The 11873-nt window shown below is 36.8% G+C and overlaps 4 protein-coding genes across 4 annotated transcripts; 1 reads left to right on the top strand and 3 right to left on the bottom strand.

Moving 5' to 3' along the window:
• The first annotated feature begins 200 nt into the window (after positions 1-200).
• LOC124199298 (peptidyl-prolyl cis-trans isomerase Fkbp12-like) lies at positions 201-1586 on the top strand. Its single transcript, XM_046595090.1, has 7 exons — positions 201-360; positions 539-686; positions 785-845; positions 996-1043; positions 1099-1211; positions 1274-1319; positions 1374-1586. The coding sequence occupies exons 3-7, from the start codon at positions 809-811 to the stop codon at positions 1457-1459; spliced, it is 330 nt and encodes a 109-aa protein (XP_046451046.1). The 5' UTR covers positions 201-360; positions 539-686; positions 785-808; the 3' UTR covers positions 1460-1586.
• LOC124199297 (PSME3-interacting protein-like) lies at positions 1574-3016 on the bottom strand. Its single transcript, XM_046595089.1, has 7 exons — positions 2952-3016; positions 2818-2883; positions 2680-2729; positions 2439-2481; positions 2280-2335; positions 1864-2199; positions 1574-1784 (listed from the first exon to the last, which is right to left on the bottom strand). The coding sequence occupies exons 2-7, from the start codon at positions 2862-2864 to the stop codon at positions 1612-1614; spliced, it is 705 nt and encodes a 234-aa protein (XP_046451045.1). The 5' UTR covers positions 2865-2883; positions 2952-3016; the 3' UTR covers positions 1574-1611.
• A 111-nt stretch (positions 3017-3127) lies between these two features.
• Positions 3128-6722, bottom strand: LOC124199296 (putative sodium-coupled neutral amino acid transporter 11). The gene is made up of 13 exons (XM_046595088.1): positions 6398-6722; positions 6151-6281; positions 6038-6077; positions 5890-5937; positions 5798-5811; positions 5684-5708; positions 5506-5534; positions 5203-5344; positions 5004-5118; positions 4723-4860; positions 4417-4649; positions 4028-4302; positions 3128-3947 (listed from the first exon to the last, which is right to left on the bottom strand). Exons 2-13 carry the CDS (start codon positions 6223-6225, stop codon positions 3702-3704), a joined length of 1380 nt encoding a protein of 459 aa, XP_046451044.1. The 5' UTR covers positions 6226-6281; positions 6398-6722; the 3' UTR covers positions 3128-3701.
• A 94-nt stretch (positions 6723-6816) lies between these two features.
• On the bottom strand, positions 6817-9139 carry LOC124199295 (tubulin gamma-1 chain-like). Its single transcript, XM_046595087.1, has 9 exons — positions 8959-9139; positions 8675-8787; positions 8441-8530; positions 8224-8370; positions 8007-8143; positions 7628-7934; positions 7434-7565; positions 7174-7356; positions 6817-7093 (listed from the first exon to the last, which is right to left on the bottom strand). Exons 1-9 carry the CDS (start codon positions 9005-9007, stop codon positions 6863-6865), a joined length of 1389 nt encoding a protein of 462 aa, XP_046451043.1. The 5' UTR covers positions 9008-9139; the 3' UTR covers positions 6817-6862.
• Positions 9140-11873: the final 2734 nt, after the last annotated feature.

Here is an 11873-nt window from a genome sequence, read left to right as displayed (position 1 = left end):
CAAACCAAATTTCAAAACTGGTTGAAAAATATAGCACTGAGAGGACTGCAAAAAATGTGTTTTTGCATAAGGTTCTCTCGCGCTTCCAAAGACTTTCGGTAGTACTGTAGATAGGCAATTAGTTCGAGTACCGTACACTTGGGGCGCTAATGATGGTGTTTATCATGCCGGTGTTGATATTGGAACTATTCTAGTATTCTATCAGCTGGAAAACATTGGCGAGCCCGGTAAACTGAGGTTTTGGGGGTTTTTTTTACAGGTTCGTGTTTTATGTTCCCGCAAATTAAAAATTTGCAATTTTTGTTTGACGTTTAGTTGTGCAGTACTGCAGTGCCAATGTGCCATACATAACAGGCTACGGTAATTTTTTTTTAACTTCCAGCCTCAAAATCTATGATTTTGTTTACATTTAGAAGTTGCCATCTTTTAATGGTAACTTTTCATAAAATGGAGTCAAAAGGCAATAATAACTGTAACAATAAATAACATTTACTGATTTACATTTGTAAAATAACATGCAAGCGATTTTTTCCACCAGATCGCACTACGGTGGCCGCCGACTAAGCCACTGCTGCCAAATTCACTAATCCACCAATTTATTTGGCAACGCTGTATAACGTACGCTTCTTGTCGGAACGTCATTGAAGTTTGGTGGTTAGTCGGTGAAGTAGAATACATCCGCTAAGGTAAGATATTGTCATTGTTGAATTGACTTGATGGAAAATAATATGTTAAAAGTAAATTGGCGATTTGCATAACTTAAGCGATTTTTCAATTTTCACAGGTTTCTATAAATTTGGATTACGACATGGGTGTTCAAGTGGAAACCATTTCACCTGGGGATGGTAAGACTAAATTTACCCATGCACATTTGTTGTATAGGCGTTTTATGTTAAAGTTCGTGAAGCATTTTTATGTGTTGTTATTTGTTATGTCTCCATTTAACTAATGTTATAACGTTTTTTCTTTGCTCTACTTTACTTCATTTCTCAAAGGGTCAACATTCCCCAAGACTGGCCAGACTGTAGTTGTACACTACACAGGTATTGTCACTGTGTTTGAAGGTTTGTCAATAGTTATTTTTCATCTTCAAATTAGGTACACTTCAGGATGGAAGCAAGTTTGATTCTTCTAGAGACCGTGGATCCCCATTCAAATTCAGAATTGGAAAAGGTGAAGTCATCAAAGGATGGGACCAGGGAGTTGCACAGGTTAGTAGCCAAAAATTGAAGTAATTCTGTAATCACTTTCTAACAACAAATTATCTTGACAGATGAGTGTTGGGCAAAGAGCTCGTTTGATTTGCTCTCCAGATTATGGTATGAATTATTAATTTTTTTTAGGTACTCATGAATTCAAAACTTTTTTCTTAGCTTATGGTTCCCGAGGACACCCAGGAATTATCCCACCCAATGCTACACTGATCTTTGATGTGGAGCTTCTAAGAGTTGAGCCATAAACTCATTTTAAATATTGTGTGATTTTTAGCCTAATTCAGTTTGCATCTATCAATTTGATAGTTTGCTGATTTTAAATGTGTGAAGGCTTAATCTAGACACAATACAATTGAAAATCCTTGAATGTAATAACATGTACTGATTTTTTCACAAATTAACTTATTGGTCTTCCACATAAATCAAACTGTTGGTTATTTTGATTATCATCGATTTCAACAGATTCAGCACTGGAATCACTATCACTTGTCTCATAGCAACCAATTCCAGGGAGAATTGCAATACATTTCAAGTCATTATTAGGTGACAATACAACTGCAACTGGAGTTTCTAGAATGATTAGAAAAAAGGGGGAGCATGACATTATAGTTCTTTGCAGTAATGAATAATATTTAAAACATTTACTAACCTGTTCTAGACTTTTTTGAACTGTCTGCTATTTCTGAATTACTAGTTGTGTTCTTCCTTTTTACAACACAGGCATTCAATTTACTTTTTTGACTTTCTTTTGACACACCAATTGATGGGAGTAGGGACTGTCCAGATTTCGTTGGCTGCACGATTGACGCAATTGATTTTACTTCTGTTCTAAGCCTTTCTTCATTTTCTTTAGCAACAGCTTTCCTGTACTCTTCTAATTCATCTCTTTCCTCTTGAAGAATCCTTGATTCTTCAGCCAATTTTGTCTGATCAACAAAATCTAAAAACCCTGCTTCATCATCATCTAAGCCTCTGACCAAGTTTTCTATACAATAATAAAAAGCATAGTATTATGCTGCTTTTTAATAATATTAAGTGCTGTTAAAAGCTATGATGATGTTATACTTAGTTTGTGAGCTTCATCCCAGTCAGCTTGTTTTTTGTCCTTTTGTTCTTTAAGCCTTTAAAATTGAAACACAAATGAATTATTTTTAAATTGAAAAATATTTTCTAAGTTCTGATTTCTGCTTTATTTTAATAAAAGTAACTATTTAGTCTACAGACCTGTCAAACAGGGATCGTGAGTCATACTCTTCCTCAGGAGCCTCTGTTTTTATTCAAAAGAAAAACATGAAATAGTTACATATTATATGAAAGTGGTGGTGTAATGCTGGTATAAATTTTTTAGACTAAGAAAATCAGATCGTAGCTTTTCAAGCCATATTGGTTACCAATCAAAAGCATAAATATTTTGCAAAATTCCAATAGTATAGTAAATTTGTAAATAGTAAATAATGGCATTTACCACTAGGATCTTCCGGCTTTCTAACCTTTTCCCATTCTTCCTGTCGGAGCCTATTTACACAAATCAATAACTGATGAGAACACATTCAAGATTCTAAGCAAAACAGTATTAAAAACAAGCACAAATATTTCTATCTACCTCCTTTTCTCTTCAAGCTTACTCTCGGAAATAAAACCACTACTCATTTTCAATAGTTGGATTGTGCTACCAAATCAAAAATTATTTTTAACAAGATGAAAATGTTTAATACCACTACCAGTCTACCACTGTACCAGAGCCATGCCAGAGCAGAGAAACAGTCAGGCCTAAATTGCACTCCGGACTCCGGAGTACTCTAGCGGCTCTAGTGTCAAATGGCGCTTTTGCACTCCGGATCTGCTCCGAATCTACAGCATGGATATAGTAATAGCAATATGTGTTTGAATATAATTTGAATTCTGATTTCATATTTACAGTTTAGGCTCTTTATTAAAACTCGTAGTCAAAGTTCAAAATACAATCCACTTCAAACATTCAAATAAATTTAATAAATTTGCTTGTAACCGAGAATGTTTAGTTGTTTACAGCTGTAAAAAAAAACATCAAAAGGTCCGGTAAGAATTAAAAGGAAAAAAAAGCACATTGGCTTTTGGGCTCTAGATCTTCCCTGTAATCCCTGATAATTGATCGTCCTTTCAACTGATCTACCGGTCAAGAAATGACATTTAGCGTTACAACGTGGATTAGCAAACCTTTCCTTTCAAGTTACCATCACTTAGTTAACAGCGGTGTTTGCAAAATATTTATATCTGACATCATTTTTTAGAAATCATTCGTGATTGTATCACTATAAAATCTCTCGTATGTTTATGCATGCCTTTCTCCACAATAAATGTAATGTGTTTTAAGTAAGCTAGAATAAATGAAATTTGAACAAAAATTTCCACTATTACGTATTAGCTTAAAATTGACAACATTTTATACATTTAAAATCTTGATAAACATTATTAAATATTATTTTCCGTCAGTTTGACCTACCGTCCTTAGGAATTTGAACGTGTGGAGTTTACCCAGATAGGACAATAATTCATCTCAACGCCGTGACTGCAGGTTGAATTGACACCCCAATTGACGAATATCATAACGAGACCACTTAGAGACATAATTATTCCGAAAAACGCCATCAGTAGAGCAGGAAGTTTACGCCAAGATTTCCACGGGCTGGGCTCCAGACGTAAGTAACAGATTGCTGGAAGAATGTACGCTAACGGGATAGCGGCAAACACTCCCTAAATAAATGAAAGGAAAATTCAATTCAATTTTCGATTAAAAAAAATAAATAAAAATGTTTTACACATTTTACTCTTACATTGAATTCCAAGACTATGCTAAGACAGTCGGTAGAAAAAGAAATCAAACACGTTGCGATAACAAGTGAAAACGTCACAATGATTTTAGGCAGAAAATTATTCGTGCCGGTGAAAGATCCATCTTCGTTGGTCTTCCGTTCCAGTAAGGTGCTCATTATCAAATCACGTGCGACGAAACATTCAATAGGTGCTGTAAGCAGAATCGTCAGGCAAAACATAATTCGGGCAGCGTTCATCAAGTGGTCTCCGCGACAATAATTTTCCAGCAAATCGCCTAAATTCAAATTAAATTTTCAACCATTAAATATAAAACGTACGAATAAAATATTGGAAGATTAAATCGGCTGTGCTAGTATATGCTATCCCTTCAAACGACAGCTGGCTATACCTTGTACGAAGCCAGTGAAGGTGGCGTAACCGAACAAAGCAAAAAATATTTCAATCAAAGCCGAGGTAAAAACTGATGCGTGTGTGAGTCGAGCCCAACGAGACTCTGTTGGTTGTTTCAGCGAGCCGTACAAGAGGAAAGTCGAATGGTGGCACATGTAGGCGAATGAAGCGATGGCAACGGCTTGCGTAATGCCGGGTTTGGCAAGAACCCAGGCATCGCTTGATTGTGGTCTGTGAATGAAACAAATCGGTATTAAGCTAAATCGTAGATTTGTGAAGTCATTTTTACTCATGGAGAACTTACACGAAGGGTCCGAGCGTGAACAAACGAAATATGATGGAGAAGAGGACAAATCCGGTGACAATCAAAGAGAGGAGCGAAACCCTTGCAAATTTAGCCATGCCATCACAAAGAGATAGCGGAAGCGAAAATAACAATGTCCTGTGAATATTTTTCAAACAACAATTGAATAAATTGCAATATCTTTCTATTGAAGCACCTTTAGTGAAAAACACCTATAGTCCAGGCGCTTTTAGAATCAACTAAAGGGTCTAAAGAATAAATGAAATTTTATTTTTGCTTACGTGAGTGAGATAATTAGCTCCCTGCGCCCAAAAATACTGCCACTTTCCAATCCAACGTAATATATAATCACTTTCGTTATCGTATCTCCTACAATAACGTTGTAGCTGACCATAGCTGAGATTAAAAATTAAAATTAAAATTGAAAACGTAATTTCGATGGGCTGCATTAACAAACAACGCCCCAGCCATGTATATTACCAATGAAAGGATAAACAAATTGCAAGATGGAGAGTACTGTGTACCCGACTTTTCCAAATGCAGCGTTCATTACTCCTTGATATGACTGAGTGCCCGATATGCGGCTGGCTTTAATTAGGATAATTAGTGAGTAATCGGTAACCTGCAACGATAATTTGATATTTAACATTGCAATTATATCAATACATGCTATAATACTAATATTTCTTATGGCGTTTTTTTTTTTAATTAATTTTGAGAACATGTTTTATATTAAAAAAAGGTAAACTTAGTGAATATCGTTTTTATTTAAAAATACTTTACCACTCCTAAGCCAAGAATGAGGATCAGTCCTAGATGCGAAGAATATACAAGGTGTTTTTATAGCACAGTAGTTATAATATATACAATTACACGTACGATATTCAGATTTAGGTTAGCTTAGGTATGGTTGAGAAACAATTATTATTTATTGAAACAAGTGTGCTCTATTGGAACTTACCCATAAGAATTCCTGCTTGATTTAGCTGAATTTAAAAAAAATATATAATAATAATATATTGACGAAAATTTTTATTAAGTAATTATTCGTTATGTAAATTCATATTCAATTTACCGCGTACGCCATTCCTAAAAAAGCACAAAATATGTCGATCAAATGAAATATACGTAAAAAAAAAGGATAAAATGTTTTTTAAGTGTGATTACCAATAATTCCACTGCCAACTATTGAATTTACATAATTGAACGAAGCCGCTAAAATCGAAAGAAAATTGCGAAATTTATTTATTTGATATCAATGAATCATTTTCTAATTTTAAAATGTCATTAGTTATGTGCTGGTGTCATTGCTTACCTGGTAAACTGCTACCGTCTTTTTTCGTTTCTTCCTCTTCCTATACAAAGAAATCAAATTAATAATTTTCATCTGAGTTTTTCTATAACAAATTATGATAATAACATTCTTACCGCATTTTCAAACTGGTTTTCAGGTGACAATATGCGTTTCCTCTCTTCGTCAAACGTCGAATCACTAGCCTCCATGATGTGTGTACTAACTTGTTGAATTGACGTTCAAGAGTGTCGAAACGTCAACGAGCCTGTGACACAAGGAAAATTGAACCAAATTAAGCACATTCTCTACCTCTAACTGGTGAATTAAATGAACTGTAATACTCAAGATATTTAAATTCTGTTTTAAAATGTTAGTACTTACTAGTACGATCAATCGCAAGAGAACTGCTTTTTAGATGAGATCCCACTTGTTCCACTGCGATAGAATCTCACACTGCTTGAACGTTCCTTATGGCTGTACGTAGAAAACTAGCGTATGCGCACGCAACTGGCGACCGGAAGTGGGGAGTGTGATGAAGGTGGAACCCAGTGCAAATCGATAACTCAAGGGGATCACGGTATGGTAATCTCCGTCTGCCGTCTACGAAGCCTCAAATACATGCGCAACTACAAAAAAAGCAAAGGATGTGATTGGGTACTTGAGTACTTTTTTCACGACAAGAAAATTTGAGAGGTTTCTGTTACGAAATCAGCAGCTCAAATATTTATCTCCAGACAGTCAAACACCCAAAAACCGCCCAAAACTGTCAGACATCGTGCGGAATTGCAGCGAAAGGATCGTTATTTTTAACACCCATTTATTAATATCCGTTTAAACAATTGAACATCAAGCCGTTGTTTGAGAAGAAGCAGCCAAGGCTCCCGGACGATTCATGCCCCACGAGAGGTAATCCGACTTGGTGGCAGCCGTATATTCGTCCACCAGACTTTGAATGACGTCCCGCGAGTCGTCCATTTCGTCCAGACTGTCTTGAAACATAGCTTCCTTGCGGAACTGATCAAGGAAAGCTTCTCGCTTCCTCAATTTATCGAACTGCTGTAGCGTCCGTGCAAAGAGCTGACGGGTCAACAGGAGAAAGTATTAGTGACGAGAAAGAAATGTTTGCAGATGAAGCAAAGTAGTCTAAATCTATTTACAGTCGAAATGCTGGTGTGGTTGGCTAACATGAGTCCGGATACGCGATGCGATGTCGTGACGTATGGCGATTTGCGTGAAAGAGCCACTTGGATAGAAGCCGGACCCCAAGGGATGAACTGAGCGAGCTTTCGTTCACGAATTCTCTGGAGGGATTTGTGTATCTGCGTTGGGTCTACTTCTCCCTATATAGCCATTAATTAAAAAACAAAAAATATATATGTCAGAATGATCTGATTTTGGAAAAAGAAAATGGGTTTACCTGAATTATGTTTAGAATCGAAGTATAACAATGCGAGCCATTGCGGTCGGGCGTTGTGGAGACCATCATGTTTTGAGGCTGCAGTAAACGTCTCATGACGTCCAAAACTGTCGTTTTTCGTACAGATGTTTCCTGTTGAACAACAGTTTAAAACCACCCGAATCTTGCATCGTTCATTCATCAAATCGTTTCACCTCATGATCATTCGTGAGCGGAGTGTAGCCTGTCATTAGGAAATGAAGCCGAGGTGTGGGAATGAGCGGAGCGACCAAGCCTATGAGGTCGTTATTCATATAGCTGGGATATCGCAGTGTGGCTGTAGACGCTGACATGATGGTTGACACTAGAGAGTTTATCTGTGTAAACGATGGCGTTTCGATATGAAGTCGATCTGTGGCGATGCGATTCAGAGCTGTGTTGTCCAGAACTACGACGCAGTCGGCGTTCAGAGTTAATCGCTTTAGAGTCAATAATGAATTGTAAGGTTGAACGACAACATCGCTATTCAACGACAACAAGGACATTCAAGTTAGCCGGTTAAAGGTATTACATTTTTTTGTTATTCTTGTTTACCTGGATTCAGCTAGATTTGGAAAAACGCTATACGTTTGTACTAATTTTTTGGGGTAGCGTTCCGATATTCTTTCTAGCATGTAAGAACCCAATCCAGAACCGGTTCCTCCAGCAATGGAATGACAAAGTGTGAAAGCCTGTCGATCGAAAAAAGTCATTTACTAAATCCAAGGATGAAAGCGACGAGCCAAAAATCTGATAGTTTTATTTTTATTACCTCGAGATTTTCACTACCTTCTGCCTCTCTGTCAATAATGTCAAATATTTCATCAAAAAGTCGTTCACCGTGGCTGTATCCAGAACCCCAATTGTTTCCTGCTCCTCCACCATGTTTGGATAAGTAGATATTTTCTGGATTGTACAACTTTAAATAAATACAATATTCATCAAATTGGAATACTTCTTTGTAGCACAAAAGCATTTGAAATTCATACTTTGGCATATGGAGAATTCATTATTGTGTTTATGACACGTGGCTCCAAATCAAGCAGGACAGCTCGAGGAATGTAATGCTCATCATCAGCCTGAAACAAATGAAAGAAAATAAAATACAGACAATCCATATGACAGAAAAAAACAGAAACAAGGTATGAACTTATTTCCACTTTATTCATATTGGACCTTTATAAAAGCCATAAAATCATTTGATGAAATGACAAATACAAGACCTGATAGAAGAAAACATCTTTTCGATCAACTCCTTCTGTTGCAAAATCTTCTAGTACTCCTTCAGAACTGATTCCGTGTTCGGCACAGAGCTTCTTCCAGAACTCGAAACCAACTGTAAATTCAACACATTTTAAACCATCAGACTGTGAAAAATGCAACTACAAGCTGTCAAAATAAAGTAAATGATTTCAATCTTTGACTTAAGATTTGCTGAATAAACAGTGATATACCAACAGCCAAAATAACAATAATTTTTTAGTCAAGTGATGGCAATCTTTCATACTTTGATTTCCACATTGTCCGAGTTGTAAAGTAATGACTTCACTAGGCATTATGTCGTTAAAGAATTATAATATCCTAGTTTTTCTTGGAATCAACAGTAAGTTGATTTTCTTTTTAAACGGACAACAAAACAATCGACCAATAATGTTGAGCTAGAGCCAGTTTAGGCGGTTAACAGAATATAAATTTGGTCTAGTGGGACCAAGTGGAAAAAATAGTTTCCTAGCGGTTCGCAGCAAGTCATCAAATATTATTTTGATATTTAAAAATTTACTTTTTACATGGGTTTCAATTTATAAAATAAACTTATTCACAAACTTTTTTTTTTAAATTTCAGTTTCTTAAACAAAACATGGCAAATCCCAAATCTTTGTGACTATTTTTTAAATATATTTCAGAATTGGCCGCTACGTGCCTCTCGAATAGCCCAACCGTTTTCACACACAAAAAAAACGCTATTTTCGTGAAAAACAATTGGCCTTTTCGACCAGGTCAGAGTTGCGTACAATTATAACAATCTCACGCTTTAGCCTTCGGTTAAAGAATTCTCTACAAACTCCAATCACGTGATTACTTGCGCACCAATTTGTCCTCGACTACTAGGCTATGTCTCAGTGAGTTAAAGACGGGCTCCCATTGGTTAAAAAATAGCGTATCCCTACTTCGTTTAGGATTTGGATTTTTTGGTTACAATTATTTTTGAATCGGCTCGTTATTTGAAACCCTACCTGCTGGTTCGATTTCTAGATGCCGTGGCTATAAATTCAACCTTTATTTATTATTTATCTGTTGGATTGTGTTCGTCAAAAATGGGCAAGTCGTTCATCGTGGGTGCGGGTGCTAAAGTGCGAGACTTAAGTTCGGGGTCCCGGGTCCCCGCACCGGGCAGATATTTCCCCCAAAATGACAGGAGCATCTTGTTTTTTATTAGGTTTTAAATCAAATCTAACCTATCCTCTGAATAATTAATTTAACGTTCCAACTTACTGACGAGCGTTGTAGTGTAAGATTCTCCACTCAACTATATATCCTAACGTTAAGTTATTCATAGGCCTGTCATGGGCGAAAATTTGGCGGGGTTCAGATATTTTCGGTGATATATTTAGGTAACAACCATTTCAAACTGAAAACCACCCACCGTTATTATTGCAACCAACAACTCATCTTTCCAGTCAGAACCAATACAGAAATCTCGGTGGTAGTCGACACTCAGCGTGTCGATTGTTTTACGCAGCGAAATTGCGCATTCGCTCTGAAAACAGGGTGCGAAAATTTGTGAGACATCTCGAAAACCAATTCAAAAAGATCCGTAAATAAAATGCTTATTACTATACAGTAGAACCGAATGATGTTTATTTTTAAAAAAAAAAGAAAAAGAAATAATTAATAAAATAATTCACGATTGATGATTCATGGATGCGAGCTCGGCCAAAAAGTAAGTTAACGTCAATTCAAAGATGGCGCACTGACAGTTATTTGGTTTTTGTTTTGTTTTTCAGCAGGGAAAAAAGAAAAAGTCAAGCACCAAATAAAACAACACTCGTGGCTGCGGAGAGGTAGTTAATGTCGAAAACGGTTTCTCTATTCTCGACTGCGGGGAGACGAAGTGTTACGACCGTGTCTGTTTTTTTTTTTTTTTTTCTTCTTTTTTCTTCTTTTTCCCCTTTAGTTTTATTCCGGCAGTCTTTCTTATTTATTTTTTTCCGAAATACATTTCGAAAAAAAAGAGACGGAAAAAAAAAAATAAATCGTACGCCCATCTGAGCTTAGGAATGCATCCGTTATACGAGAAAAAAGCGACGCTCGCGGCGGCGCCGTCTCCGCTCCGAAACTGAAAGAAAAAAGACGGAAAAGAAAGAAAGAAAAAGAATCATAATCCGCAGCTATCCAGCCCGAGCCTATATAATACAACCTATAGCTAGCTCTCCCGATGGTTGAACGCGATATCCAAAAGCCCCTTTTCCCGCGATCTAAGCGATATATTGCGATGCCTCCCGTCGCGTTCGTTTTGTATATTTGATGAGCACGGCGTTCACGGCCAACTATATATGCGCAGAGGAACATATATATATATCTATACATATAAGAGAAGACGACTTATGGGGATAGAGACAGTGTGCGTATATTTATTTCTCCCGCCAGATGAATCAAATCGAAACGGGAAGCTTGCACATATTTCGTGTCTTTTACACAACATAAGTCGATTGTGTCAATGAAATATTGATAAAAGGCAAAAAGAAAAGAAAAAACGCTCACGGCGTTGTAATAAATAGTAACTTGAATTTCCATTCAATCAATCGGATAGAACCTGCATGCAGCAGTGTGCGTTCCCTTTTGTTTTATTATACTAGTTCTGCTCTGAATTTTGGTTTTAGCGCAGAGGAAGGCAGCATCATTTCATTCCCCTTGTAAGGGGACATCCAAGAAATGAATACCATCAATCAACGTCACTCGTCTGTTCTAAATAATCGAAGACGGTTTAATCGTTCGTAATGAGAAATGGGTACACGGTACAAAAAAAATAGGTATCTCGCATAGCAAATGTTATTGTTGTGTTAAGTATATGCCATATGGCGCTGTTTTCTATATGCGTTGTATAGTATCTTCTGAAGTTTCTTACAAAACAATAACAATTAAGAATTACCATTTGAAAAACGTGTCGCCCGTTTCTGTGAATGGATTGGCATAAATCCACCGATAATCGTGAACCTATGTTCTATAGGTTAGACCTATGATGGTTTATATGGCACGTTTTTAGTGCCATATGTAGCACCTCAACCCAGTACCTCAACCCTCAACCCTCAACCTCAACCCTCAATCTCAACCTCAACCCGGCACCTAGCTATTTTCCGGCGCTATTTTTTCAAGCTATTTTGTCAAGCTATGCTGACATCTAGCGGAGGGAGAATTAAGCGA

Source organism: Daphnia pulex, chromosome 8, assembly GCF_021134715.1.
Source record: "Daphnia pulex isolate KAP4 chromosome 8, ASM2113471v1".
Classification (NCBI taxonomy): Eukaryota; Metazoa; Arthropoda; class Branchiopoda; order Diplostraca; family Daphniidae; genus Daphnia; species Daphnia pulex.
This window is presented reverse-complemented; position numbering and strand designations above follow the sequence as displayed.